The sequence below is a fragment of the Engystomops pustulosus genome, chromosome 7 (assembly GCF_040894005.1).
Source record: "Engystomops pustulosus chromosome 7, aEngPut4.maternal, whole genome shotgun sequence".
In the NCBI taxonomy this organism is placed as follows: domain Eukaryota; kingdom Metazoa; phylum Chordata; class Amphibia; order Anura; family Leptodactylidae; genus Engystomops; species Engystomops pustulosus.
In genome coordinates, this window is record NC_092417.1 from 172,374,857 (window position 1) to 172,400,724 (window position 25,868).

The window sequence follows — 25,868 nt, forward strand, 5'->3', positions numbered from 1 at the left end:
GATATGGCGGTTCGCTGCTCTGCAGATATGGCGGTTCGCTGCTCTGCAGATATGGCGGTTCGCTGCTCTGCAGCTGTGAAACCAGTCAGAGATGACTTTTGATTGGCAAATATTTGCTCTGGGATCAACACTGCCAGAAATAATCAGCACAATCGCGCCCGCCCGTATGGTAAACTAATGATGTGGATGATCAATGCAGGTTATGGTTGTCCTGTCATTCAGGGCTCCAGGAAATCTGGGTGTTGCTGCTGTTAGAGAATAGAGGCTGTGTTTCATCATTTCCACCTGCATTGATTTTCAAAATCATAGGCTCAGCCACAATCCCAGTTTTAGCAGACTTGTCATTCAGGACTCAAGGAAAGCTTGGTGGCAATGTTGTTCGAGACATAATGGAATGTCATCCAGCTTTGGGAAACTATAATTCGGTGCCTGAGGAAAGCTGAATGACGATGCTGTAAGATTCATGGTAGCCATGTTAGATTTCACCCAGATCTCCCAGAACAATGAATAACAAAGCCCCAGTATAGTAAATCTATCAATCAGAGCCCTAGGAAAGCTAGGCAACACCCAGCTTTCCCAGATCTAGAAAAAACAAACGCCTTCTACAGTAAAACTGTAATTCGGTTCTAAGAAAGCTGGATGATTGCTGGTGGTCGTGTTAGTTCTTACCCAGCTTTCCCAGAAACATGAAGCGCAGAAAGCAGCTAAAGCGGAACTATAAATTTGGCCTCTGAGAAAGCTGGGTGATTTCTGTAAGTTCTCACCCAGCTTTCCCAGAACTATGAGTGGCAAAGTTCTGATATGGACCCATTAATCAGAACTTGTCATTCAGAGTTGGGTAACTGCTGGTGGTCATTGTATTTTTCTAGCCAGCTTTCCCAGATCCTTGAAAGACAAAACATCTTAAACCTGTAACTCAGCGTTTTAGGAAAGCTTGGTGATTGCTGCCATTAGTTCTCACTGAGTATAACTTGTTTCCCCTCTTGCCTGGAGTCGAAGTCTCTGACCATAGTCTGAGCTGTAATGTGCCCGCATGGGGGCGCTCTGCTTCACTCTCAGGCTTCACCGCCGTGTAGGCCTCGGCGCCACCGTTGCTAGGTGACGGGCTACACCGGAAGTGAGCTCGGGAGCGACTTCCGGACACGTTTTGTTGATGGTTGCATCAGAATCTGAATAGGGATCAGGATGGCAGCGGCGGCCGGGGAGCAGGGTGAGTGTGGGGGCGCTGGCACCCCGGGGTTGGGGGTCTCTGTGTATACAGCCGTGTATCCCCCTATGTGCCTCCTATACTATACTGTGTATGTGATGGAGGTGACAGCCAGAGCTGCCGGCTCTGTGACAGCTCAGCTCTACTCACCTGCCTGGACCTACCTGCCATACACTGCCCTGTGCTGCCTGTAGGGGGCGCTACAATAGGGTGGGATAGTGTATTGTTACATTGTAGCCAGGATCTGTTATTATGTATAAACATCCAATACCTGTATACATAATCAATACTGATACATACTGTTACATGTCTATAGATCAACATGTAATCCATCCATACTCTGGTCTACGTAATATTACCGCCATCTGCTGCACATATTACCCATAATATGGACACACAGACCTCTTCTGTCTCTAGGAATGAAGAATATTACTCAATTGATCTGTTCTTAAAGGGGGAATCCACCCCTAATGCATATGTTACGGTAATATTTCACTCTGATAAGTGTGGGGCATACATGGGTTGTAATATCAAGCGCCATACTCTGATCTATATACTATAACCGCCATCTGCTGCACATATTACTACTCTTATGTCTCTATATGAAGGGGATTAGCTCTTAAAGGGAGGAATCCACTCCCTGACACGGATGTTCTGGATATGTTACATTCTAATATATACACATATGTTGTAATACTGTAACAGGCATTCATAATATATACAACCTAATATGGCAGCCGGTAATATGGAAATGTATGTGTCGGCTGCCTCCATAGATGATCTGCAGTGTAGTATTCTGCATTTCTTCATTGCAGCTCATCTACAGAGCTCAACAGATACCTAGATTTCCATACAAATGGTAAAACATACATTAGGTTGCCGCCATGTTAGGTTGTTTATAGTATGGATGCTTCATATCACAACATATGTGCATGTACTATCATAATAGTGACAGCATCAGGGGTGGATCCCCCCTTTAAGAACTGATCCATTGTGCAATATTCTTAATTTTTAGAGGAAAAAGAGACTGGTATGATCATATTAGTAGCAATAAGTGCAGTAGATGATGGTATCATTAGGTAGAACAGAGATACATCAGGTGCCCCCCACCTATGAGCATGTAGTATTACCATGGGCACAGTGTGAGGGGTAGATAAAACCTTTAAGAATGCAATATGCTGCTGTCCGGTAATAGATCTTTAAAGGGGATTCTACAATACTTTTAGTTGCACACAATCAGATGTTATGGTGTTCTTTTTTCAGGGAAGTGACCCCATTAACCCTTGACCACTACACCAATAACATGGGGATGGTCTATCCTACAATATGCATATCACATCCATAGGTTCATTAAAGGGTCTGTTTTGCCAGAAGGAGATGTCATCGTCTATTTTAAAGGGCAGGATAGGTCGAATTGGAGCTAATAAAATTTTGCCTTCCCAGTAATTCGGAACAGGAGTGATCAGGAGCTCATTATATCACCGAATGTAGCCCTGTATTCATACATTTCATTAGTTTCGGTTGAAAACCAGAGCTCCCCACAAGCCTGGTGGGGGTTGTTGTTCTCTGACAAGTGGAATGATCCCTCATCCGATCACAAATTGACAAGGGACTTTTAATTTAATGTAACACCAGTTTTTGTATAGGGCAGGGGGATTTCTATATCTCTGTGGATATTAGAGGCTTAATCATGATGCAGTGTACAGCTGCAATGTGGGGTCTTGTGCTCTGCGGGTGCAATGTTCTGCAGAACAGCTGATCTTTATTACAGTACAGGCCAATTCCCAGAAATGTTAGATGCTGTTACTTTCATTTTCCTTTTTTGTGTTGTAGGGGTGTAGCAGTTCCTGTAAATGATGTAAAATCTGTATCACTCCCTTCCCCCCCTATGAGGCTGCTGTTTTCTTATCAGGCAGAGGGGGGGGGGGGTCTCAAAACATCCAAAATGGCTAAAAGAATCTGCAGCAGTAATTGACATGTTGTGGATTCCAAACCAGTTCATATATCAGCTGCGGGTGCTGCGGTGGATCCTCTGAAGTTTTTATAGCTGATCAAGGTGCAAGAGATTTCTCAGTTTCTCACCTACGCGGAGGGCATGTTTTCAGTCCTTAGCACGAGAAGGAATTTTTTTTTTAAAGGGTTTTCATTAAAATAACATCTGAAAATATAACCTGTAACATGTGAAAATACATCAAATGTTACAGAATTTCAGACCACATTCACACCTTGCATTTTCATTGCATTATAAACACATCGGACAAAATGCATGCGCTCCGGTGAAACGCGCTCTGCCGGGATGTATTTTGTGCAATGTATTTACAATGTGTTTTAAATTGTAATGAAAATGCATCATGTGAACATGGCTTGACCAGACCAACTCTTGGTGTCAGCAGGATATCCGCAGGATTTTGCTGACCCCTGGCCTTTAGGAGACTGCTGGTCAGAATGAAATCCTCTTGGCTTAAGCCGGGTATTCATACTAGATGTGTATCAGGCAGGACCAGCTGACCTCCTCATATGGATGGGGGCTTCATACTCGCCCCTGATGACAGATGTTAAACTGGATTTCACAATCAGTTCCTTTTGTTCCAGAGAGGAGAGGGGAGGGGGAGTGTATCGCGCGCATTGGGGGTATCCATTGGGACGTTGAGGGGGTGGGGTTGTGAGTGCGTTGGGGGTGTGGAGCGTGTCTATTGAGGGTGTTGGGGGGGGTAGCTGGTCTATTGGGGGCGTTGGAGGGGGAGCGGCTCTATCGGGGGTGGGTCTATCGAGAATTTTGTGCCCTTTGCCATGAGAACTTGTGGGCAAATGCTCCTAACATTCAGCGCCCCCGCAGGTAACATTAAGTATTGCATCCCTGAATTCTCTGGCAGTCCTCCAGAAGTTAGAGCTTTACCTGACATGATCTGCTAATGCGGTGGTGGCACAGAATAGCTTTGCTGCCCGCTGTTTGGTGGCTTTTAGGATGACTTATTTTGGGTGCAATACCTTGAGAATATTACACCATCCGCCCGGCCTGAGTCTTTATCTTTATTCTAGGGATAGCGGTGGGGGAGGATATTTCTAGTGTAAGGTGTGAGTGACGCCGTAGGAGGAAGGAGGCAGGAGAATAAGTTATGCACCTGCCCCCTCCCCTAATTAAGTCAATGGGGAGAGTGCAAAAAAACCCCAGGACAATTGGGATAACACAACGGGCACTGCAATGCCCACCGGGTATAGAAATAGACACCAAGGCACGCCGTGCCACAGCTATAGGGTATATAGGACCCTCTTATATCTGTGTTGAGCGGCCAAACCCCTTATTATAAATTTTTTCACACATCGCTTAACAGCGTTTTTTTTACTCTCTGTTATCAGCCAGTTGATGCTGGGGATATCAGACTATAGTGATGTTCTCTCTGCTCCTTGTATCCTGTGCATTGTGTATATGGAGCCGCTATGTCACCAGCTGGACTGGAGGCCGATAAGCCGAGCGCTGGAATTTCCCTGTAGTATTTATGGCCCTCGCTTGGTTAGGCTTGTGATAGCAGGAGCGTAAATGATCCACCATGGATACCGTCCAGAGAGCTGCGCTATTGATCGATCAATGTTTGCAGATGATCAGAACGACTCTGGATTTCTCTGCAAAATTTGCTGATCTGTGCCATAAGATGTCCGGGGAGGTCACTGTAGGATCAGCTGGCTGCTTATTTCCAGAACCAGCTCCCTTCTGCTCTGAGTAACTGCCATAGTGTGCAACTAGAAGTCTGCTACAGCTTTTACTCAGAGCATAGTGGAGGGGCAGCGAAGCCTCTGAATACAGAGAGATGAGAGCACAGCTCTACAATCCTGAAATCCTATCTTTCACAGTTCTTCTGCCACTAACACCAAAATGATATGATTACCCATCACATCAGGGACAATGCCTGATGCTGACTGCAAAGGACACAGAGCACAGCAGTGTGAGGACATGTCCCCAAAGCTGAAATCCTGAATATATATCTGCATTTCACAGTGCTGCCACATACACAAAGTATGATTAGCACAGAGAACAGCAGTGTGAGTGCATACCCCCAGAAGCTGAATGCTGCTCAACAAACACAAAGGTCCGATTACCCATCTCTCCATGGACAATACTTAACACTGGATGCTCACAGTTGGGACAGTTTCCCTTTAACACAACATAAGTAAAGTTTATGTTAATGTAACTTGTACAATTTTGCTGTGTCCTGTATTCAGCGTTTCTAGCCCTGATCCCCACACCCGCTGTTACATGCTGCCCCGTTCATGCCGGTGTGGCACCTCTCACCTCTGTACCCTCTGTACCTGTCCTGTGGTCCCATGTTCCTCGCACCCGCTGTTACATGCTGCCCCGTGTATGCCGGTGTGGCACCTCTCACCTCTGTACTTGTTCTTTGCCTGGTCTCTTGATCCCTGCACGCCCTGTTGCGTGCTGCCCGGTGTATGCTGGTGTGGCACCTCTCACCCCTGTACCCTCTGTACCTGTCCTGTGCCTGGTCCTATGATCCCCGCACCCCCTGTTGCGTGCTGCCCGGTGTATGCTGGTGTGGCACCTCTCACCCCTGTACCCTCTGTACCCGTCCTGTCACTGGTCCTATGATCCCCGCACCCCCTGTTGCGTGCTGCCCGGTGTATGCTGGTGTGGCACCTCTCACCCCTGTACCCTCTGCACCTGTCCTGTGCCTGGTCCTATGATCCCCGCACCCCCTGTTGCGTGCTGCCCGGTGTATGCTGGTGTGGCACCTCTCACCCCTGTACCCTCTGTACCTGTCCTGTGCCTGGTCCTATGATCCCCGCACCCCCTGTTGCGTGCTGCCCGGTGTATGCTGGTGTGGCACCTCTCACCCCTGTACCCTCTGCACCTGTCCCGTGCCTGGTCCTATGATCCCTGCACCCCCTGTTGCGTGCTGCCCGGTGTATGCCAGCGTGGCACCTCTCGCCCCTGTACCCTCTGTACCTGTCCTGTGGTCCCATGTTCCTCGCACCCGCTGTTACATGCTGCCCCGTGTATGCCGGTGTGGCACCTCTCACCTCTGTACTTGTCCTTTGCCTGGTCTCTTGATCCCTGCACGCCCTGTTGTGTGCTGCCCAGTGTATGCCGGTGTGGCACCTCTCACTCCTGTACCCTCTGCACCTGTCCTGTGCCTGGTCCTATGATCCCCGCACCCCCTGTTGCGTGCTGCCCGGTGTATGCTGGTGTGGCACCTCTCACCCCTGTACCCTCTGTACCTGTCCTGTGCCTGGTCCTATGATCCCCGCACCCCCTGTTGCGTGCTGCCCGGTGTATGCTGGTGTGGCACCTCTCACCCCTGTACCCTCTGTACCTGTCCTGTGCCTGGTCCTATGATACCCGCACCCCCTGTTGCGTGCTGCCCGGTGTATGCTGGTGTGGCACCTCTCACCCCTGTACCCTCTGCACCTGTCCCGTGCCTGGTCCTATGATCCCCGCACCCCCTGTTGCGTGCTGCCCGGTGTATGCCAGCGTGGCACCTCTCGCCCCTGTACCCTCTGTACCTGTCCTGTGGTCCCATGTTCCTCGCACCCACTGCTGCGTGCTGCCCGCTCTGTGCCGGTGTGGCACCTCTCACCTCTGTACCTGTCCTGTGCCTGGTCCTATGATCCCCGCACCCGCTGTTGCGTGCTGCCCGGTGTATGCTGGTGTGGCACATCTCACCCCTGTACCCTCTGTACCTGTCCTGGGCCTGGTCCTATGATCCTCGCACCTGCTGTTTTGTGCTGCCCGGTGTATGCTGGTGTGGCACATCTCACCCCTGTACCCTCTGTACCTGTCCTGGGCCTGGTCCTATGATCCTCGCACCCGCTGTTGCGTGCTGCCCGGTGTATGCCAGCGTGTCACCTCTCACCCCTGTACCCTCTGTACCTGTCCTGTGCCTGGTCCTATGATCCTCGCACCCGCTGTTGCGTGCTGCCCGGTGTATGCCAGCGTGGCACCTCTCACCCCTGTACCCTCTGTACCTGTCCTGTGCCTGGTCCTATGATCCCCGCACACGCTGTTGCGTGCTGCCCGGTGTATGCCAGCGTGGCACCTCTCACCCTGTACCCTCTGTACCTGTCCTGTGCCTGGTCCTATGATCCTCGCACCTGCTGTTGCGTGCTGCCCGGTGTATGCTGGTGTGGCACCTCTCACCCCTTTACCCTCTGTACCTGTCCTGGACCTGGTCCTATGATCCTCGCACCTGCTGTTTTGTGCTGCCCGGTGTATGCCAGCATGGCACCTCTCACACCTGTACCCTCTGTACCTGTCCTGTGCCTGGTCCTATGATCCCTGCACCCGCTGTTGCGTGCTGCCCGGTGTATGCCAGCATGGCACCTCTCACCCTGTACCCTCTGTATGTTCCTCTCTTGCAGCGGTGAGCTACCAGTCTGTGCTGGGCATTAGTGATGAGAAGGCCCGGCTCTCCGCCTTACACGACTTCCTCAGCTCTCGGAGTTACATCCAGGGCTACACTTTTTCTCAGGCCGATGTGGAGGTGTTCAGTCATCTGGCAGCGCCCCCTCCTGACCATTACTTCCACGTGGTGCGGTGGTACCGGCACATAGCGGCAATATCATCCGACCCTGCAGTGCAGAGCAACCCACATAACCCCCAGCCATGTGAGTAGTCCTCCTGTGTGCATGCCTCCAAGGGGAGGGGACGCAATGTTCTGCATGAAAGACTTCGATCTTCCTTTGTAATGAAATCATTTCATTGTATGATGCACGAGTGATGTCACCATCATTCATAATATCACCCTCCAGAGCTGGGATCATAATACTGCATTACCATCATCATCATGCAGGCTTCAGAGCTGGAATCACATTGCTGCATTACTATCATCATCATGCAGGCTTTAGAGCTGTAATCATAATGCTGCATTATCATCATGCAGGCTTTAGAGCTGGAATCATAATGCAGCGTTACTACCATCATCATTCTGGCTTCAGAGCTGTAATCACAATGCATCCCCTGCTTGTTCAGTGTCTTGCATGTTGATTTGTATTGAGGGGTGACATTTTACGCCATTGATTATATTACCCATGATTCATCATATATAGTTATCTTCTTTTGGGCTATTTTTGAACCTCCTTGGGAAGGAAACCCCTGATATCAGCGAAAAGACAGGGGAACCCCCTCAATATGCCATTGAAGTGGGCATTGCCATCTAACGAAGTGGCAGCATATTGCTAACCTATAGCATCGTTCTATGAAGGGTGGGGGTGGGACCTCTAAGACCCCCACTGATACTTAGATTATAGGGGTGCAGTGCTGGCCCCCTCTGAGTGAAGAACTGCAGCACATCTACATTCAATTAAGTGCAATAGCCTGCAGCGTGCACAGATTAGTGGGCACCACTGGTCTGAACCCCATAACCCCCAGCAGAGTAAAGTCTGTAGATCCAATGGACTTGCAGAACTGAACATATACACTCTGAGCTCAGTTCACTTATTCTAGATTAGATATGAGAAATCCTGCAAGTGCATGGAGAGAGCAACTTTTATAATTACACTAATGAGAGAGTGGCTCTGGGAGATGTTTGAGGTTACAGCAGGGAGGGGCTCTGGTAACACCCCCCCTGAGCCCTTCAGGCTCATCAGCATGATTGTAAAAGTTGATGTTAGAGGGAAGGGGGTCGTGGATAAAAAATATAAGAAGATCCCACAGTCCCGGTGCCTGGATCTATAAGTAATGTCCCTGGTTTGTCAGGATGGATTTTGATGATAGATTCCCTTTAATTCCATGGATTTCTCTTGGTCCATAGAGAATTGAGAAATCCGCAGCAGAACTTTGAAAATGTAACATCCAATCATCAAATTTTAAAATCTGCTACAATTTCCGCTACTTATGTTGCAATTTAATCAACGTTGCATTAACCTGTAGTGTGTTTCCTCCATACATATTCCACTGTCAATCCTCAAGGATTATCCGGATGTGGCCTCATATGTAGAACAACTGTGAAGGTTGGTGGTGGAAGACCCCATAGTGTAGCCCCTTCAGTCTGCTGGTTCTGGAAGGTCCGGGGTTCAGACCTGCACCGATCTTACAAAAGACCATGATTTAAAGTTGGATGAGGGAAAAGTTAAGCTGTAGATGAAAGACACCGGCGCTTGTATTATTTTTGTATTTTATGTCATGTCTTGTTCATCTGACTTTATGTTATTTCCAGGTAAGGGGAGACGCACACAACCTCAATGGACCCCCCCAGAAGCAAAAGAACAACCTCAACTGCGACTGTACAACAGCCTGACCCGAAACAAGGTGACAGCTTAGACCAAGCCACATTTTTAGTTTTTTATTTCTTCTTTTCCAGTTCCCCTTCATCACTGCCTAGATGTAACGGTCAATGGGGCACATTTACTAAGCTCTGTGCGGGTTGCGGACTCTGTGCAAGGGGGTTGCGGACTCTGTGCAAGGGGGTTGCGGACTCTGTGCAAGGGGGTTGCGGACTCTGTGCAAGGGGGTTGCGGACTCTGTGCAAGGGGGTTGCGGACTCTGTGCAAGGGGGTTGCGGACTCTGTGCAAGGGGGTTGCGGACTCTGTGCAAGGGGGTTGCGGACTCTGTGCAAGGGGGTTGCGGACTCTGTGCAAGGGGGTTGCGGACTCTGTGCAAGGGGGTTGCGGACTCTGTGCAAGGGGGTTGCGGACTCTGTGCAAGGGGGTTGCGGACTCTGTGCAAGGGGGTTGCGGACTCTGTGCAAGGGGTCGCGGACTCTGTGCAAGGGGTCGCGGACTCTGTGCAAGGGGTCGCGGACTCTGTGCAAGGGGTCGCGGACTCTGTGCAAGGGGTCGCGGACTCTGTGCAAGGGGTCGCGGACTCTGTGCAGGATTTCTGGTGCATATTCTTCATGATTCTGGCGCCCCCTCCACTGCTTTAGCAAATGGCACAACTTTTTTTTTTTGGAGCACCTCTAACAGGGGGCGTGCAAAACAATTCTGTCGGACTTTGCATGATAAATCTGGCGCCTGGTCCGACTGAGCAGCAGAACGGCCCCAAATTTGTGTCCCATGATGACTGGCGCAGCCACGCCACAAAAATGTCTCAGGCCCTCCTTAAATACCTATGCAAGCAGTTTGCACTAGGAAGAATGTGCAAAGCCCTTAGTCATTTGGGATTTATTAGTAAGTTTTCTATCACACCCCCCACCCCCCCCCCAAGTACCAACATTCTGCTGGTGTCATATTAAAGATAAAAATCTTTCAGATTACATTATGCTTTTGGTTCTGTTATCTGCGGAACTGGAGATATATGCAATTAAAGACATATTTGGAGCTGCAAATAAAATCCAATTTGCACCATTTTTTAACTACCTGTATCTACCTGTATATGATGCTAAAAAACTGAGATGCTTATCTTAGTGTGACATCAGAACCATGTTTCTAGGTGATATAGAAATAAAGATAGTGGAGCTTGAAGTGACCTCCCCCCTGCAGCCTCTGAATATGACTCATCTCAGGCAAAATCTGACTCTTCTCTCCTCAATGTCAAATGGATTTAGAGCAGATTATTTACAGGTATACAGGTGAGATTTCACATAAGAGAGAGAATTGTAGGAAGTATATTTCATACCCGACCTGTGTGGCTGATGGGGTTTAATAGGGTAAAATCTGGTGATGTTCCTGAGACTCTGCACAGATAATAAATGCAATTATCATTTTAGTTTATTTGTAGGAGTGAAAGATTTTGTTTCCAAACTACATCCTTTACTTGACCCAAATGTTTGTTTCATTCTTTAGGAAGTGTTTGTACCACAAAATGGTAAGAAAGTCACGTGGTATTGCTGTGGACCAACTGTATACGATGCATCACACATGGGACACGCCAGGTATGTACAGGGCAGGGGGACCCCCTGACCCTTATGTTGTGCAGGTCCTAAAATCCCAGATCTTCCTCTTTCACATACATTGTCTCCCCTTAGGTCCTACATATCCTTTGACATCCTCAGAAGAGTCTTGAAGGATTACTTTAAGTATGACGTCTTCTACTGCATGAACATCACAGATATTGATGACAAGGTGATTGGACCCTGGATTGTCATACGTCTGTATCACATGTCCTGCTGCAGTTCTGTCCATTTCACTAATATCCCTTCCTACAGATCATAAAGCGGGCCAGACAGAACCACCTGTATCAGCAATATAAAGAGAACCAACCCGGGCCCAGCACTGTACTCGCTGATGTCAAGACTGCCCTGACGGTATGTACATCCAGACAGGAACCGTTACATGACATTACTGATCCTGAATTACATCCTGTATTATACCCCAGAGCTGCACTCACTATTCTGCTGCTGGTGCAGTCACTGTGTACATACATGACATTACTTATCCTGTACTGATCCTGAGTTACATCCTGTATTGTACTCCAGAGCTGCACTCACTATTCTGCTGCTGGTGCAGTCACTGTGTACATACATGACATTACTTATCCTGTACTGATCCTGAGGTACATCCTGTATTATACCCCAGAGCTGCACTCACTATTCTGCTGCTGGTGCAGTCACTGTGTACATACATGACATTACTTATCCTGTACTGATCCTGAGTTACATCCTGTATTATACTCCAGAGCTGCACTCACTATTCTGCTGCTGGTGCAGTCACTGTGTACATACATGACATTACTTATCCTGTACTGATCCTGAGTTACATCCTGTATTGTACTCCAGAGCTGCACTCACTATTCTGCTGCTGGTGCAGTCACTGTGTACATACATGACATTACTTATCCTGTACTGATCCTGAGGTACATCCTGTATTATACCCCAGAGCTGCACTCACTATTCTGCTGCTGGTGCAGTCACTGTGTACATACATGACATTACTTATCCTGTACTGATCCTGAGTTACATCCTGTATTATACTCCAGAGCTGCACTCACTATTCTGCTGCTGGTGCAGTCACTGTGTACATACATGACATTACTTATCCTGTACTGATCCTGAGTTACATCCTGTATTATACTCCAGAGCTGCACTCACTATTCTGCTGGTGCAGTCACTGTGTACATACATGACATTACTTATCCTGTACTGATACTGAGTTACATCCTGTATTACACTCCAGAGCTGCACTCACTATTCTGCTGCTGGTGCAGTCACTGTGTACATACATGACATTACTTATCCTGTACTGATCCTGAGTTACATCCTGTATTATACTCCAGAGCTGCACTCACGATTCTGCTGCTGGTGCAGTCACTGTGTACATACATGACATTACTTATCCTGTACTGATCCTGAGTTACATCCTGTATTATACCCAGAGCTGCACTCACTCACTATTCTGCTGCTGGTGCAGTCACTGTGTACATACATGACATTACTTATCCTGTACTGATCCTGAGTTACATCCTGTATTACACTCCAGAGCTACACTCACTATTCTGCTGCTGGTGCAGTCACTGTGTACATACATGACATTACTTATCCTGTAATGATCCTGAGTTACATCCTGTATTACACTCTAGAGCTGCACTCACTATTCTGCTGCTGGTGCAGTCACTGTGTACATACATGACATTACTTATCCTGTACTGATCCTGAGTTACATCCTGTATTATACCCCAGAGCTGCACTCACTATTCTGCTGCTGGTGCAGTCACTGTGTACATACATGACATTACTTATCCTGTAATGATCCTGAGTTACATCCTGTATTACACTCTAGAGCTGCACTCACTATTCTGCTGCTGGTGCAGTCACTGTGTACATACATGACATTACTTATCCTGTACTGATCCTGAGTTACATCCTGTATTATATTCCAGAGCTGCACTCACTATTCTGCTGCAGTCACTGTGTATATACATGACATTGCTTATCCTGTACTGATCCTGAGTTACATCCTGTATTATACTCCAGAGCTGCACTCACTATTCTGCTGCTGGTGCAGTCACTGTGTACATACATGACATTACTTATCCTGTACTGATCCTGAGTTACATCCTGTATTATACCCCAGAGCTGCACTCACTATTCTGCTGCTGGTGCAGTCACTGTGTACATACATGACATTACTTATCCTGTACTGATCCTGAGTTACATCCTGTATTATACTCCAGAGCTACACTCACTATTCTGCTGCTGGTGCAGTCACTGTGTACATACATGACATTACTTATCCTGTACTGATCCTGAGTTACATCCTGTATTATACCCCAGAGCTGCACTCACTATTCTGCTGCTGGTGCAGTCACTGTGTACATACATGACATTACTTATCCTGTACTGATCCTGAGTTACATCCTGTATTATACCCCAGAGCTGCACTCACTATTCTGCTGCTGGTGCAGTCACTGTGTACATACATGACATTACTTATCCTGTACTGATCCTGAGTTACATCCTGTATTATACTCCAGAGCTACACTCACTATTCTGCTGCTGGTGCAGTCACTGTGTACATACATGACATTACTTATCCTGTACTGATCCTGAGTTACATCCTGTATTATACCCCAGAGCTGCACTCACTATTCTGCTGCTGGTGCAGTCACTGTGTACATACATGACATTACTTATCCTGTACTGATCCTGAGTTACATCCTGTATTATACTCCAGAGCTGCACTCACTATTCTGCTGCTGGTGCAGTCACTGTGTACATACATGACATTACTTATCCTGTACTGATCCTGAGTTACATCCTGTATTATACTCCAGAGCTGCACTCACTATTCTGCTGCTGGTGCAGTCACTGTGTACATACATGACATTACTTATCCTGTACTAATCCTGAGTTACATCCTGTATTATACTCCAGAGCTACACTCACTATTCTGCTGCTAGTGCAGTCACTGTGTACATACATGACATTACTTATCCTGTACTGATCCCGGGTTACATCCTGTATTATACTCCAGAGCTGCACTCACTATTCTGCTGCTGGTGCAGTCACTGTGTACATACATGACATTACTTATCCTGTACTGATCCTGAGTTACATCCTGTATTATACCCCAGAGCTGCACTCACTATTCTGCTGCTGGTGCAGTCACTGTGTACATACATGACATTACTTATCCTGTACTGATCCTGAGTTACATCCTGTATTATATTCCAGAGCTGCACTCACTATTCTGCTGCAGTCACTGTGTACATACATGACATTGCTTATCCTGTACTGATCCTGAGTTACATCCTGTATTATACTCCAGAGCTGCACTCACTATTCTGCTGCTGGTGCAGTCACTGTGTACATACATGACATTACTTATCCTGTACTGATCCTGAGTTACATCCTGTATTATACCCCAGAGCTGCACTCACTATTCTGCTGCTGGTGCAGTCACTGTGTACATACATGACATTACTTATCCTGTACTGATCCTGAGTTACATCCTGTATTATACTCCAGAGCTACACTCACTATTCTGCTGCTGGTGCAGTCACTGTGTACATACATGACATTACTTATCCTGTACTGATCCTGAGTTACATCCTGTATTATACCCCAGAGCTGCACTCACTATTCTGCTGCTGGTGCAGTCACTGTGTACATACATGACATTACTTATCCTGTACTGATCCTGAGTTACATCCTGTATTATACTCCAGAGCTGCACTCACTGTTCTGCTGCTGGTGCAGTCACTGTGTACATACATGACATTACTTATCCTGTACTAATCCTGAGTTACATCCTGTATTATACCCCAGAGCTGCACTCACTATTCTGCTGCTGGTGCAGTCACTGTGTACATACATGACATTACTTATCCTGTACTGATCCTGAGTTACATCCTGTATTATACTCCAGAGCTACACTCACTATTCTGCTGCTAGTGCAGTCACTGTGTACATACATGACATTACTTATCCTGTACTGATCCCGGGTTACATCCTGTATTATACTCCAGAGCTGCACTCACTATTCTGCTGCTGGTGCAGTCACTGTGTACATACATGACATTACTTATCCTGTACTGATCCTGAGTTACATCCTGTATTATACCCCAGAGCTGCACTCACTATTCTGCTGCTGGTGCAGTCACTGTGTACATACATGACATTACTTATCCTGTACTGATCCTGAGTTACATCCTGTATTATACTCCAGAGCTGCACTCACTATTCTGCTGCTGGTGCAGTCACTGTGTACATACATGACATTACTTATCCTGTACTGATCCTGAGTTACATCCTGTATTATACCCCAGAGCTGTACTCACTATTCTGCTGCTGGTGCAGTCACTGTGTACATACATGACATTACTTATCCTGTACTGATCCTGAGTTACATCCTGTATTATACTCCAGAGCTGCACTCACTATTCTGCTGCTGGTGCAGTCACTGTGTACATACATGACATTACTTATCCTGTACTGATCCTGAGTTACATCCTGTATTATACCCCAGAGCTGCACTCACTATTCTGCTGCTGGTGCAGTCACTGTGTACATACATGACATTACTTATCCTGTACTGATCCTGAGTTACATCCTGTATTATACTCCAGAGCTGCACTCACTATTCTGCTGCTGGTGCAGTCACTGTGTACATACATGACATTACTTATCCTGTACTGATCCTGAGTTACATCCTGTATTATACTCCAGGGCTGCACTCACTACGATGATACGACTCATAACTCCTCTGTTTTATTTTCCAGCCATTTTTAATAAAGGTCAGTGAGACGACAGACCCGGATAAGAAGCAGATGCTTGAAAAGCTTCAGACCGCTGTTACCGCTGCCATCCGTCCCCTTGAAGAAGCGATGAATAACTCTGCTGGTGCGGAGGAGGTGCAGGGACTTGCACAGGTGGGATGACTGGTTATAGGTGATAGTTGTCTCTTCTTAGTCTCGGTGATTATATCAGAGGTTTCTTTGTGTAGACGTTACTACAGGAATCCGCGGATCTGCTCTCGGACTGGCTGGACACCAAGAAGGGGGCGGAGGTGACGGATAACTCCATCTTCTCCCAGCTGCCCAAGTATTGGGAAGGAGAATATCACAAAGACATGGACGCCCTGAATGTAAGTCACCGGGGAATCATCTACTACATGTAAGGTTATAGGTCACACACGAGGAGCAGTGTCCAATGTACAAGATGCACCGTGTGACCTGTGTGTATTCGGCTCATGTGCAGATATTGGGTGTACAGGGAGGCACAGGATGTCCTCCATCTATCCCTGTGCAGCACCTGCAAAATAGAGGACAGCTGGCATCTTAGACACTTAAAGGGGTTGTCCACTTTCAGGAAATAATTAATATTGCTTATGCAATGAAAAGTTAAAGGATTATCCAATATACTATCTCAATCAATTGCTCGCTGTTTTATAAATCTGTTCTTGTAATAACACACAGTTCAGATATAAGGAGAGGTGCAATTGTAAAATCCTATGAAGAGGGATACAATGAGACGTGCACCTGTGTGACATCATATGACCAGGGATATAACGAGCCATGCACCTGTGTGACCTCATATGACCAGGGATATAACGAGCCGTGCACCTGTGTGTAATCATATGACCAGGGATATAACGAGCCGTGCACCTGTGTGACATCACATGACCAGGGATATAACGAGCCGTGCACCTGTGTGACATCACATGACCAGGGATATAACGAGCCGTGCACCTGTGTGACATCACATGACCAGGGATATAACGAGCCGTGCACCTGTGTGACATCACACGACCAGGGATATAACGAGCCGTGCACCTGTGTGACATCACACGACCAGGGATATAACGAGCCGCGCACCTGTGTGACATCACATGACCAGGGATATAACGGCCGTGCACCTGTGTGACATCACATGACCAGGGATATCACGAGCCGCGCACCTGTGTGACATCACATGACCAGGGATATAATGAGCCGTGCACCTGTGTGACATCACATGACCAGGGATATAACGAGCCGCGCACCTGTGTGACATCACATGACCATGGATATAACGAGCTGTGCACCTGTGTGACATCACATGACCATGGATATAACGAGCTGTGCACCTGTGTGACATCACATGACCAGGGATATATAACGAGCCGTGCACCTGTGTGACATCACATGACAAGGGATATAACGAGCCGTGCACCTTTATGACATCACATGACCACAGATATATAACGAGCCATGCACCTGGGTGACATCACATGACCAGGGATATAACGAGCAGTGCACCTGTGTGACATCACATGACAAGGGATATAACGAGCCGTGCACCTGTGTGACATCACATGACAAGGGATATAATGAGCCGTGCACCTGTGTGACATCACCTGACCGGGGATATAACGAACTGTGCACCTGTGTGACATCACCTGACCGGGGATATAACGAGCCGTGCACCTTTGTGACATCACAAGACCAGGGATATATAACGAGCCATGCACCTGTGTGACATCACATGACCAGGGATATCACGAGCCGCGCACCTGTGTGACATCACATGACCAGGGATATAATGAGCCGTGCACCTGTGTGACATCACATGACCAGGGATATGTAACGAGCCGTGCACCTGTGTGACATCACATGACAAGGGATATAACGAGCCGTGCACCTTTGTGACATCACATGACCAGGGATATAACGAGCCATGCACCTGGGTGACATCACATGACCAGGGATATAACGAGCCATGCACCTGGGTGACATCACATGACCAGGGATATAACGAGCAGTGCACCTGTGTGACATCACATGACAAGGGATATAATGAGCCGTGCACCTGTGTGACATCACATGACCAGGGATATATAATCAGCCGTGCACCTGTGTGACATCACATGACCAGGAATATATAACGAGCCGTGCACCTTTGTGACATCACATGACCACAGATATATAACGAGCCATGCACCTGTGTGACGTCACATGACCAGGGACAGGTGTTTATCCACAGGAAGTAACCTATGAAGCTTTCTATAGAATGTCATCAAGCATTTTATTATCCAAAAAAATATCAGTTACTTGCTCAAAGTGGACGACCCCTTTAAGCCCTTTGACCATCCATATATGTTGCATTACATCTAATGATATATTGATTCATTTTTGTCAGGTTCTTCCTCCTGATGTCCTCACGCGTGTCAGCGAGTACGTGCCAGAAATCGTAGAATTTGTGCAGAGGATTGTGGACAATGGCTACGGGTGAGTCCGCACTGAGTAACCATCGATGCTCCATCATAGCCGGGGAGTTGTATCACAATAACATCCGTAATATTTCCTTGCAGGTATGTGTCCAATGGATCCGTATACTTCAGCACAGCTAAGTTTCACGCCAGTGATAAGCACTACTATGCCAAGCTGGTGCCGGAAGCCGTGGGAGATCAGAAAGCTCTGCAGGAGGGGGAAGGTGAGTCCAGGCTTCAGCTCCTCACCCTCCATCACTATCAGTTATGGGTCTCCTACAGCTTGGCAAAAATTTTAGCCCCCTTTGGACCTTAACTGGCCGACCCTATAATGACCTCTTCTCTGCAGGTGACCTCAGCATCTCTGCGGACCGGTTAAGCGAGAAGCAGTCACCCAATGACTTTGCCCTGTGGAAGGCGTCTAAGCCCGGGGAACCATCATGGGACTCTCCTTGGGGAAAGGTAAGTCCATGAAGGGTAGTATAGAACTAAATGTTTCCAAAAGAAATATCCTTAACTTTTATGTTCCTCAACATCCTGTGTACATGAACCCATTTGTGCTGGCAGTGTAAAGCATGGGGGATGAGCCATGGTGGTGTATATGTCGTGTACTTACCGCATACTGTTGATGTGTCTGCAGGGGCGGCCGGGTTGGCACATTGAGTGTTCAGCGATGGCCGGGTCTATCCTGGGGGATTCCATGGACATACACGGAGGGGGATTCGACCTGCGTTTTCCCCATCATGATAATGAACTGGCTCAGTCTGAGGTATGTACCTAAACTAAACTTCCTAATCCTAAACTTACCGCTCAGGATTCGGTTGTGTATCACGTGACCCGGACATATTACCGGATTGGTTGTTCAGCAGCCAATCCGGTAATATGTCCGGGTCATGTGATAATTACAGACCCTATCAACTAACCATGGATGATTGGCCACTTGACCAATCACAGGCATGCCTAGTAGCTAACCCGCCAATTGGGGTGCACCCGAACAGGAAGTTCCTGTCCGTTCATCTCTACTTATAATTCTTAAATGTGACGTACAGTAATTGGACCCCATGTCTTCCATATTTTAGGCTTACTTTGATAATGACCACTGGGTGCGCTATTTTCTCCACACCGGTCACCTGACCATCGCCGGCTGCAAGATGTCCAAATCACTGAAGAACTTTATCACTATTAAAGACGCACTGCAGAGAAATACAGGTAGGTGAATCACCCGGGCTGTGTTCACACCATGTATTTCTATGTATATAGTGCTCTGCATATGTTCTGAAACAAAGCTCCAAATCTGCTGCAGTTGAAGGCTAGATTTAGGTGGGGTTGACTGCAGCCACCAGAAAATACATAGGAAATGACTCCATACGTTATATACCATAAACTCAATATTGTTTGCCCTTGGCACCTTAGCTCCACCTAGTGGTGGCATCAGGAAAAAAAGGATTTTATTATCTAAAGGGAACCTGTAACCATTAAACTTCCATCCCCCTTAGGTAGAGATGAAATGTTTTTTTCCAGAATTTCCTCTCTTGAAATCTTACCTGTTTACCTATAAAAAAAATAAAAATTTACCCAAATTTTTAGGCAAATAAGTAGAGATGTGTCTCTCTAAGAGGCTTGGGCTCTATTGCACCTAGAAAAATCCTGCTGGTGTTATATTAAAGATAAGAAGTTCATCTTTTAGAGCACATCAGGCTTGTGGTTCTTAGATCTACAGAACCAGTGATACAGGAAGTTATATACATCTTAGGAAATGGTTGCTGCAGATAAGGAACCACTTCCTGCCCATGTATTTAACTGCCTTTATCTCTGGTTCTGTGACTCCGAGAACCACAAGCCTGATGAGATTTGGTAGATGAGATTTTGGTCTTTGATGTGACACAGGCAGCAGATTGCTTGGCACTGGAGAAGCAGAGATAATGGACTCTAAACTTGACTCATCTCAGGTAAAATAAGACTCGTCTCTGCTGATTGTCACATGACTTTGGGGGAGATTTCTCATAGGTAAACAGATAAAATTTCTTAGAAGAGATAATTCTAGAAAGGACATTTCAACCTCTATCTGAAAGGGGGTGGTAGTGGCGTCACTGCAGCCCCAGATTTTTTAGGATAAAGAGGCTAAGAAGTTGTAAAATTAAAAAAAAAAATGGATACTTGCCCACTGTTCCCTCCAGTCCCTGCCAGACAAGATGGACCAGAGCTGAAAAACAAAGTCTATTAGAAAGTTCCAGAGCTTTTTCTGCCACCATTCCTAATGGTAACCCTTTATTCACCGCAGCGCGGCAGCTGCGCCTGGCCTTCCTCATGCACTCCTGGAAGGACACGCTGGATTATTCCACCAACACCATGGAGTCGGCCGTCCAGTATGAGAAGTTCATGAATGTGAGTTGTCTATATTTTGCCTCCTGTGTATCAGCCATTACTTCGGATCTCTAGTATTAAGACGCCGCGTTCCGTTTTCCAGGAATTCTTTCTAAATGTGAAGGATATCCTGAGGACGCCCACCGACATCACAGGGCAGTATGTGAGATGGGAATCTCCGGAGATCGAGCTCAATAACAGGTGAGACCCTCTTCATGATTCGCTCTGCGGCCGCCATGTTGGCTTCGTCTTACTGACGTCTCCTTTCTGCTCCACCAGTTTCTATTACAAGAAGTCCTCGGTGCACACCGCCCTGTGTGACAACATCGACACCCGCACCGTCATGGAGGAAATGCGGGCGCTGGTCGGTCAGTGCAACTCGTATATTGCTGGCAAGAAGGCGGCGAAACAGACCCCTAATAAGATGCTACTAGAAAGTATCAGTACCTACCTGACCAGCATGCTAAAGGTAAGTGACTTCAATTTGACGACTGTATTACTATTGGTGGGAAAAGTAGCATCATGTGATTCCTATGTCTATGTCCTAAGCAAAGGCATGTAATGGGCAGGATACAATACCCTATATTGTGCTCTACAAGATAGGGGATAAGTATGTACCGTATATACTCGAGTATAAGCCGAGGCCCCTAATTTCACCAAAAAAACCCGGCAAAACCTATATTTTTTACTCGAGTATAAGCCAAGTTTGGGTTTTCAGCACATTTTTTGTGCTGAAAAACTAGGCTTATACTCGAGTAATCTATAGGGACCACTGAGATCCCCCCCCTCCCCCCTAGAAATCCATAGTTCCTTGAGTGCTGTGTGTGAATAGTGCAATTTAGTAAGGATGCGCATGCTCCCCCTGAGCTCCATTCACATTGATGGGACTACAGGTTCACATCTCTAAAACAGAGTTTTTGCTTGTTTTTCAGATATTTGGTGCTATAGAGGGCGAGGAACCCATTGGATTCCCTGTAGGAGGAAATGGACAAAATCTCAATGTAAGCCCCCACCTCCTGTCTTCTGTAGTCGTAGTCGTAATGCTTTCTCTATAGCGCCCTCTTGAGGCTCTATGGTGTGAAATCCTTCTTAATCACATCGGCCCGTCTTTTTGTTTTCTCCATGTAGCTGGAGTCCACAGTGATGCCTTATCTTCAGGTACTCTCCCAGTTCAGGGAAGGAGTTCGACAGATTGCCAGAGAGAACAAAGGTACAACAAACCAACTTTTCTATAGATGTTGTTCAGTATTAGAAAACACATAGCAGCTTTCCTCCTACAACAGCGCCACACTTGTCTACAGGTTGAGTGTAGTACTGCAGACAGCCCCATTGACTTCAATAAAGCTGCAATACCAGACACAACCCATGGACGGAGGTGGCGCTGTTTCCGGAGGAAAGTAGCCATGTTTTTATAATTCTTGTTAACCCTTTACCTGGGTTTTACAGTTTTGGGAGTCCTGCAGTTATGTGACTCACTTCGGGACGACGTCCTACCGGAGCTCGGTGTCAGACTTGAAGACCATGAAGGTAATAGATGATTTTGGTTGCTGCAGAATGTCTGTGGTGTAAGATGATCATGGTGTAATGGTGCTTGCCATAGCACTGGTGCTCAAAAAGTGGCATCAAAAGTTGGTTTCAAAGTGGCTGGGATTTTATAAGCCTGCCATCTAACCTCTTAGATGCCACCAGAAATAGTGACCACAGCATCTAAGGCGTTTAGACTGTTTTCCACTGCATTTGCCCATATCCAGGTTGTGGTGTTGTGGTTGCACTGCTAGGATATAATCCTCACCTTATAATATGTGCAGGGAAAACCAAAGCATAGATAAAGGAAAGTGCATAATGCAGAATTACTTTCTTCTCCTTTTCTAGGACTTCCTACTGTGGTGAAACTTGTGGACAAAGAAACATTACTGAGGGAGAAGGAGGAAAAGAAGAAGGTAAGTCACCACAGTCCTGAATCATGTGATGACCCCAGTACATGTGGGATTTAAGGGGCCCTGGATGTCATTGGTTGGCGGCCTAAAAAGACACATTATAATGTTCTGCTGAATAGAAGACAAATGGTATTACAAAAGGTGTGTCTTGTACTCTGCTCCTCCAGGCTGAAGAGGAGAAGAGGAGGAAAAAAGAAGAAGCTGCAAGGAAGAAACAGGAGCAGGAGGTAAATGTGATGCTGAGCACAATAGTGAGTGCAGCTCTGGGGTATAATACAGGATGTAACTCAGGATCAGTACAGGATAAGTAATGTCATGTATGTATACAGTGACTGCACCAGCAGCAGAATAGTGAGTGCAGCTCTGGGGTATAATACAGGATGTAACTCAGGATCAGTACAGGATAAGTAATGTCATGTATGTACACAGTGACTGCACCACCAGCAGAATAGTGAGTGCAGCTCTGGAGTATAATACAGGATGTAACTCAGGATCAGTACAGGATAAGTAATGTCATGTATGTACACAGTGACTGCACCAGCAGCAGAATAGTGAGTGCAGCTCTGGAGTATAATACAGGATGTAACTCAGGATCAGTACAGGATAACTAATGTCATGTATGTACACAGTGACTGCACCAGCAGCAGAATAGTGAGTGCAGCTCTGGGGTATAATACAGGATGTAACTCAGGATCAGTACAGGATAAGTAATGTCATGTATGTACACAGTGACTGCACCAGCAGCAGAATAGTGAGTGCAGCTCTGGGGTATAATACAGGATGTAACTCAGGATCAGTACAGGATAAGTAATGTCATGTATGTACACAGTGACTGCACCAGCAGCAGAATAGTGAGTGCAGCTCTGGAGTATAATACAGGATGTAACTCAGGATCAGTACAGGATCAGTAATGTCATGTATGTACACAGTGACTGCACCAGCAGCAGAATAGTGAGTGCAGCTCTGGGGTATAATACAGGATGTAACTCAGGATCAGTACAGGATAAGTAATGTCATGTATGTACACAGTGACTACACCAGCAGCAGAATAGTGAGTGCAGCTCTGGAGTATAATGCAGGATGTAACTCAGGATCAGTACAGGATAAGTAATGTCATGTATGTACACAGTGACTGCACCAGCAGCAGAATAGTGAGTGCAGCTCTGGGGTATAGTACAGAGTGTAACTCAGAATCAGTTCAGTAAATCCACTTGTATGTAGAATATTTCTGTAGATGTAATGTAATGATGTAGATGATAGTTTGGAGAATACTCTGTGTAATAAAGCAGACGGCTGCTGCCCCAGACAATGAGCGGATGTCCTGTTTCCTTCTGTCACAGTCGGTGACCTCATAAACTCTAGAAGTCAGTAATAACTGGTCTTTCTATCATCTCTTTGTATAAATACATTGTATTTCTCGTATAATAATGCTGCTTGCTGTCAGTGAATAACATTTACAACCAAATTATTAATGTCAGACATTTGTGTCATTTTCCCGTCAGGCTGCAAAACTCGCAAAGATGAAGATTAGTCCCAGCGAAATGTTCAAGACGGAAACTGACAAATACTCAAAGTTTGATGAAACTGTAAGTAGATGCCAGATGACCCCTTAACCCCTGACTAGACCTAAAAGGGTCTTAAAGGGATCTTCCGGGACAAAGATAATGATGTCCTATCACAGTAGTATCAGGTTGGTTGTAGGAGCTTGGAATCCATTGTCATACATGTACATGCGCCAGATTATAGCGCAGTAGTATGCGCCGTACATGTACATAGCGGTCATAATCGGTTCCGGAAGATTCCGGTCGCATCTTGACATTGTCATCTTTTCATTTCCTTCTAGGGATTCCCGACACACGACCCTGAAGGGAAGGAGCTGAGCAAAGGTCAGACCAAAAAACTCAGGAAACTCTACGAAGCGCAAGAGAAACTCTACAAAGATTATCTGCAGATGGTTCAGAACGGCAACGCTTAACGTATAACCCGCGATAGAAGTGCGTGAACAAACTGTATTTATTACTGCGCCGTCCCACTGAGGGTCATGATGTGACGCTGCCCGGAGGGCTCCCAGGGGTCCATGACTGATATGTGTACGGTCCCTTCGCGGGTCCTCGCGCTGCACCGCCAGCCTGACTGTTATCACTGTGCAATCACTAGCAGCAGCCGGATCTCACCACTACTTATATACTGCCAATCACACCAAATAAAATCCTCTACTACACCTCCGCTGCTTGGGGTCATTTACATTTTCTTAAAGAAATACTACAGCCTATAGATACTTGTCCTAGTAATGTGTCCTCTAATTGTGATTGCTTAAACGGGTTTTCCCACAAGCAAAAGTTAAGCCTTATCCACGGGCCTAACTTGATCGCGAAAACAAGGGGTCCGACCATCAGACTACACTGGAGACTCTGCACACAGCACATACAGATAGTATAGACAGGCAGTGTGATGTCACATCTCATAGGATACACTGGAGACCCTGCACACAGCACACAGATAGTATAGACAGGCAGTGTGATGTTACATCTCATAGGATACACTGGAGACTCTGCACACAGCACATACAGATAGTATAGACAGGCAGTGTGATGTTACATCTCATAGGATACACTGGAGACTCTGCACACAGCACATACAGATAGTATAGACAGGCAGTGTGATGTCACATCTCATAGGATACACTGGAGACCCTGCACACAGCACACAGATAGTATAGACAGGCAGTGTGATGTTACATCTCATAGGATACACTGGAGACTCTGCACACAGCACATACAGATAGTATAGACAGGCAGTGTGATGTTACATCTCATAGGATACACTGGAGACTCTGCACACAGCACACAGATAGTATAGACAGGCAGTGTGATGTTACATCTCATAGGATACACTGGAGACCCTGCACACAGCACACAGATAGTATAGACAGGCAGTGTGATGTCACATCTCATAGGATACACTGGAGACCCTGCACACAGCACACACAGATAGTATAGACAGGCAATGTGATGTCACATCTCATAGGATACACTGGAGACCCTGCACACAGATAGTATAGACAGGCAGTGTGATGTTACATCTCATAGGATACACTGGAGACTCTGCACACAGCACATACAGATAGTATAGACAGGCAGTGTGATGTCACATCTCATAGGATACACTGGAGACCCTGCACACAGATAGTATAGACAGGCAGTGTGATGTCACATCTCATAGGATACACTGGAGGCTCTGCACACAGCACACACAGATAGTATAGACAGGCAGTGTGATGTTACAT

At 46.6% G+C, this 25,868-nt stretch overlaps 1 protein-coding gene and 1 long non-coding RNA gene across 4 annotated transcripts in view; one reads left to right on the forward strand and one right to left on the reverse strand.

Annotated features, from left to right (window-relative positions):
• Positions 1–1,134, reverse strand: part of LOC140071351 (uncharacterized) — a 141,194-nt gene extending 140,060 nt beyond the window's left edge. Inside the window, exon 1 of one of the 2 annotated variants that reach the window (XR_011849121.1) lies at positions 988–1,129. This is a non-coding gene — a long non-coding RNA (uncharacterized lncRNA). Of the gene's footprint in view, positions 1–987 lie in introns of both variants that reach the window. The other variant, XR_011849122.1, reaches the window with a different exon arrangement.
• On the forward strand, positions 1,061–24,803 carry CARS1 (cysteinyl-tRNA synthetase 1). 2 transcript variants are annotated; one of them, XM_072118980.1, is made up of 23 exons: positions 1,061–1,210; positions 7,577–7,822; positions 9,373–9,464; positions 10,941–11,029; positions 11,123–11,219; positions 11,303–11,401; positions 15,814–15,963; positions 16,038–16,178; positions 18,212–18,300; positions 18,384–18,505; positions 18,631–18,743; positions 18,922–19,050; positions 19,361–19,490; positions 20,563–20,666; positions 20,749–20,846; positions 20,925–21,114; positions 21,578–21,646; positions 21,774–21,855; positions 22,092–22,172; positions 22,518–22,585; positions 22,750–22,809; positions 24,085–24,168; positions 24,426–24,803. In XM_072118980.1, the coding sequence occupies exons 1-23, from the start codon at positions 1,186–1,188 to the stop codon at positions 24,555–24,557; spliced, it is 2,490 nt and encodes an 829-aa protein (XP_071975081.1). In that variant the 5' UTR covers positions 1,061–1,185; the 3' UTR covers positions 24,558–24,803. The 2 variants fall into 2 exon arrangements, with proteins under 2 accessions (XP_071975081.1, XP_071975082.1); XM_072118981.1 differs by lacking the exon at positions 7,577–7,822 and having other exon boundaries at positions 1,075–1,210.
• The last annotated feature ends 1,065 nt before the right edge of the window (positions 24,804–25,868 follow it).

Bases quoted from the DNA above. Each gene is read 5' to 3' on its own strand.
- CARS1 (XM_072118980.1), top strand. From the start codon at position 1,186: ATGGCAGCGGCGGCCGGGGAGCAGG. The intron at 18,301-18,383 runs GTGAGTCCGCAC...ATTTCCTTGCAG, and splicing joins ATTGTGGACAATGGCTACGG to GTATGTGTCCAATGGATCCG. The intron at 22,810-24,084 runs GTAAATGTGATG...TTTTCCCGTCAG, and splicing joins GGAAGAAACAGGAGCAGGAG to GCTGCAAAACTCGCAAAGAT.